Source organism: Myotis brandtii, unplaced genomic scaffold (assembly GCF_000412655.1).
Source record: "Myotis brandtii unplaced genomic scaffold, ASM41265v1 scaffold225, whole genome shotgun sequence".
Taxonomy (NCBI): Eukaryota; Metazoa; Chordata; class Mammalia; order Chiroptera; family Vespertilionidae; genus Myotis; species Myotis brandtii.
The window spans coordinates 4,012,565-4,017,367 of record NW_005358435.1 but is presented as its reverse complement, the minus strand read 5'-3'; the positions used below and the strand labels follow the sequence as shown (position 1 = coordinate 4,017,367).

Genomic DNA, 4,803 nt, shown 5'->3' with positions numbered 1-4,803 from the left:
GGGGAGTGTGCAGGAGGCAGCTGATCGATGTTTCTCTCTCATCGATGTTTCTAACTCTCTATCCCTCTCCCTTCCTCTCTGTGAAAAATCAATAAAATATATTTTAAAATACATATATGTATTTTTAAAGAGAAAGAAATAGGGTCTTTAAAGAGGTGTTTTAAAAAAAGCCTCTAAAAAAAAAGAGGTGTTTAAGGTAAAAGGAAGTCATTCGAGTAGGCCCTAATCCAATATAATGGTGTCCTAATAAGAAGAGATAGGACAGACATGAAGCAGGGAAGACCATGTGAGGACATAGGAGATGACAGCTGTCTCTAAGCCATCAGTAAATGATGGTAACATATTATAGCCCATTGAATAAAACAGGGCCCTATGATAGGAATATAATGGTGTAAATAAATAAATAAATGGGGAGAAGAGAAATTTCTTCCTTACACTGGAATACCAAATAATAAAACAAAAGGAATGGCGGAGTTCGTCACCAACTGGCCACCATCAGAGTAATAACTGACTCCACCAAGAAACAAACAATGCTAAGGTAAGTGGGTGAGAGTTTGATGAAGAACAGAATATTTACATAATATCAAAGTGCCCACACATAAAGTGCTCATTAATTACACAGGGAAAAGTGACTTTACTGTGGAGCAGCCTAGCCAGCACCACTAACCAAGAATTGTTAGTAATGGGACAAATCACTGTCCCCCTGGCAGGATGAAATGAGAAGAACACAGTATCACTTTTTTTATATTCTTTTTTTAAAATATATTTTTATTGATTCCAGAAAGGAAGGGAGAGGGAGAGAGAGATAGAAACATCAATGATGAGAATCACTGATCGGCTGCCTCCTGCACGCCCCCCCAACAGGGGATTGAGCTCGCAACCCGGGCATATGCCCTCGACCGGAATCGAACCTGGGACCCTTCAGCCCACAGGCCAACGCTTTATCCGCTGGGCCAAATCAGCTAGGGCTCATTTTTTTATATTCTTACCCAAGATGCATTATCTAAATCTAATCACAAGAAACATCAGAGAAACTAAGCTGAAGAACTTCATACAAAGTAACTGCTTGTTATCATCAAAAGTGCCAAGGTCCTAAAAACCAAGGACAGACTGACAGAAGGGGACTAAATGCCAAGCGGGATTCTGAATGAGGGGGGCGGCTGGCAAAACTGAACAGGAGGAGACTAAGGCGGGGTCTGTACCACATTCATTTCCTGACTTTTGAGGGACGAGGGGGGCAATGGGTCAGCAACTCACTCAGATCTTTCAGAAAAAAAGTTCTCTATTTCCTTTTAGTAAGTTTGAAATTATTTCAAAATAATGAAGAAAAGGAGGGTAGCATTAGCGGCATGCCAAGTGTCGATATTTGACCTGTTTGTTGAGCTCTTCCATTTCGGAGCAGGCCTTCTCCTTGTCTCTCTTTAAAAGCTCAATTTCCTTCCTGTTGAAAAGCAAAATTAACAATATCACTCTGACCAACAGTTTCTTTTTCCCAGTCATCGCCCATGGCAGTGATGGCGAACCTTTTGAGCTCGGCGTGCCAGCATTTTGAAAAACCCTAACTTAACTCTGGTGCCGTGTCACATATAGAAATTTTTTAATATTTGCAACCATAGCAAAACGAAGACTTACATTTTTGATATTTATTTTATATATTTAAATGCCATTTAACAAAGAAAAATCAACCAAAAAAATGAGTTCGCGAGTCACCTCTGACACGCGTGTCGTAGGTTCGCCATCACTGGCCCATGGTAACCGCAACACCTTGGATCTGTGGCCACATACCACTCTCACACCTGCTCTTGGCACCCACAGCCACCACTCTGTTCCTACTGTACAGACACGCGTGTCATAGGTTCGCCATCACTGGCCCATGGTAACCGCAGCACCTTGGATCTGTGGCCACATACCACTCTCACACCTGCTCTTGGCACCCACAGCCACCACTCTGTTCCTACTGTACACTATTCCCGCTGCTGATCCAAGCGGGTCCCAATCCTCAGGACCAGCGGATGCTGCCAGTGTTACAGAACAAAAGCCTCTACAACACCCCTCAACTGCACCCATGAATCTCTCTCGGGCACAGCATGCGACTGTTCACTACCAACAGCATAAAGACCCAAAGGGCCCTACATCCACTAAGGTCTGTTGTCAAAGCGGGGGCTGGCAGCAAATGTAGGGAAAAAATGGTTCCTAGAGTGAAAAAAACTCTTAGATTTCAGAACTGCTATAATGTGATAGCAATCACTTGTTTGCCTACCTGTTCTGGATTCCATATCTTAATTAATCATGGCAATTTAATCAAATCAGTACCACATTCTCAGCCTTTTAGAGCTGAGCTCTTCTTCAGTTTCAGAGCTAAAAAAAAAGGTCAACCCACTGTCCTTGGATAAGATAGGGCTACGGGAGTGAACGCAGAAATCCACCAGCAGGTTTTCTGTGTCCGCCTCACCCCCAACAGACTCACTAAAATCAATAGACAGAAATGAATCTTGGAGAAAAGCATAGCTGAAACCATTATCAGGACATGAGTGAACAGATTTCCTTGCCCAGAAAGGCCTCTGGGGCACCACTTATCCCTACAAAAGTACTTGCTGCTCCCCCGCCCTTAGCATAATGTGGACTATTTCTGCAAGGGTGAGAAGCATGGGAACATCGATTTCAGAGGTAAGCGGGCCTGTGCTGGAGCTGCTCACTGTGGTGGTGACTGTGCTGCATGCTCGCACTTTCTACCCAAACTTCTGAGACCAGACTCTCAGGAAGGAAGGCGGTTGCCAGCATTTGGAAGGAGGCCTGAGCCCTCTCATGCATGTCCAGGCTGGTCAGAGGTCAGCACGGCTCGCCCACTTAGGGTTTTCTGGAATGCGGGATCGCTCTGTGAACATCTCCCACTTTCTACAGCAATACCGTCTAAGCTCATTCTACAAAGAGTAACATGTGTCATAGGCTGTAAGTTCTGAGCGAACCAATGAGACAGGGCCCTTACCTTTGTGCATCATTTGTCCTTTCTGTAGATTCAAGCTCTTGCTGCATTCTCCCCAGCTCATTTTTCAACACTGTGTTTTCTTCAGAAAGCCTATCCAACTTAATTCTGCATGAAAAACAGAAAAGAGAAAAGACTGGAAACTCAGGCACTAGGTGCCATATGCAGCCCACATTAGTCAGGTCTTGAAGTCGGAAGTCATGGTAGTCCTGCCGTCTACATTTCCCCTTCTCTAGATGGTGGCACAGGACATACTTTTCCTTTTCCTTTCTCTCTATCCAGTTACAACATGCTACAGTCTGCATCTCCCCAGAGAGAAGCTACAGAAAGCAAAGCTTTCTTAGCTTCCAAAATGGTCACACAATCAACAACTCACAATATATTCAGAACCTTGGTTCCATTTACTCTGTGTTTACAGCTGACCTGTTCGTGCATCTTATAAACTCTAACTGAAATGTTTCTGTGGTTGGTACCAATGCACAATGTTGGGTGTGAGTCAGGTTATTGCAGAGGATATACGTCCTTCTACCAGTGAACTCCAGCATGGAGCTAAGAAACACAAGGAGTAAGAAGATCAAAACACATGGGCACATTTTCCTCCTTAGGTAGAGTACCGCCCCCTATCCTGTTCTCTGAGGCCACAGCACTGGGAGGAGAAACCTAGGAAGATGCCCACATCGATTTATGGAGAGAAACCTGGTATCAGGTGGATTCTTCCAGGGAGAAAAAAGCAAGTATAAACAGCTACTACATGAACCAACTGTGTCTAAAGCCACCTTTGCTCTCTGATGACACTAGACCAGGGGTGGGCAAACTTTTTGACTCGAGGGCCACAATGGGTTCTTAAACTGGACCGGAGGGCCGGAACAAAAGCATGGATGGAGTGTTTGTGTGAACTAATATAAATTCAAAGTAAACATCATTACATAAAAGGGTACGGTCTTTTTTTTTTTTAGTTGCTACTTCATAACTGTAATTTTGCTACTGTTATGAATCGTAATGTAAATATCTGATATGCAGGATGTATTTTCAGGGGTCATAACCCACAAGTTGAGAACCGCTGCTCTAGAGTCTCAGTTTATGTAACACCATCACTGTATGACAGATGAGCAACTTACCAATAAATACCACAAATGAGGCGACTAAAACCCATACGTGCTGCCCAGAAAATTTATTCCTGTTTTAAAAGCTACATTTAAAAAAAAAATCCTCACCTGAAGACGTGTCTTTTTAAAAATATGTTTTTATTGATTTTAGAGAAAGAGAGGGAGATGGAGAGAGAAGAGAGAAACTTCGATAAGAGAAACACTGACCGTCCCCCCCTACTGGGGATGGAGCTCATAACCTGGGCATGCACCCTGACCAGGAATCGAACCAGTGACCTCTTGTTGCATGGGACAATGCTCATTCCGCTGAGCCACACCAGCCGGGCCCGAGATTTTATTCTTTTTTTTTTTTTTTCAGAGACTTTATTCTTAATACATGTTGGTCTGGCTGACAATTATTACCCCCAATAGGTCTCTATCTGGCATTAGCTTGTAATGTTTTCAATCTAAAAATACTCAAAACCACACAATCTCATTAATGTTTATGTATTATGGTTATAATATCAAGTACCTCTTTCATAAGCATAAATATGACTTCATTTTATTTCACGAGGAACTAAAGAGAAATATAAAGAAATAGAAATCACTGGAATTTTAAAAGCAGCAAAGGTTTTCAAGCAGGGGGTAAAAAAAAAAAAATGAGATCTGTGTTTTGAAACTGTCACTCTGGCTCCAGTATGGAAAACAAATTGATTCAAGGCAGGTATATGTGTG

At 42.8% G+C, this 4,803-nt stretch overlaps 1 protein-coding gene across 2 annotated transcripts in view; it reads right to left on the bottom strand.

Annotated features, from left to right (window-relative positions):
• Positions 1 to 4,803, bottom strand: part of NINL (ninein-like) — a 67,488-nt gene that overhangs the window by 13,620 nt on the left and 49,065 nt on the right. For both annotated transcript variants that reach the window (XM_014539694.1, XM_005866209.2), the window contains 2 exons: positions 2,987 to 3,091; positions 1,372 to 1,441 (listed from right to left, as the gene is read on the bottom strand). In XM_014539694.1, coding sequence (XP_014395180.1) covers positions 1,372 to 1,441; positions 2,987 to 3,091 — 175 coding nt within the window. The remainder of the gene's footprint in view (positions 1 to 1,371; positions 1,442 to 2,986; positions 3,092 to 4,803) is intronic.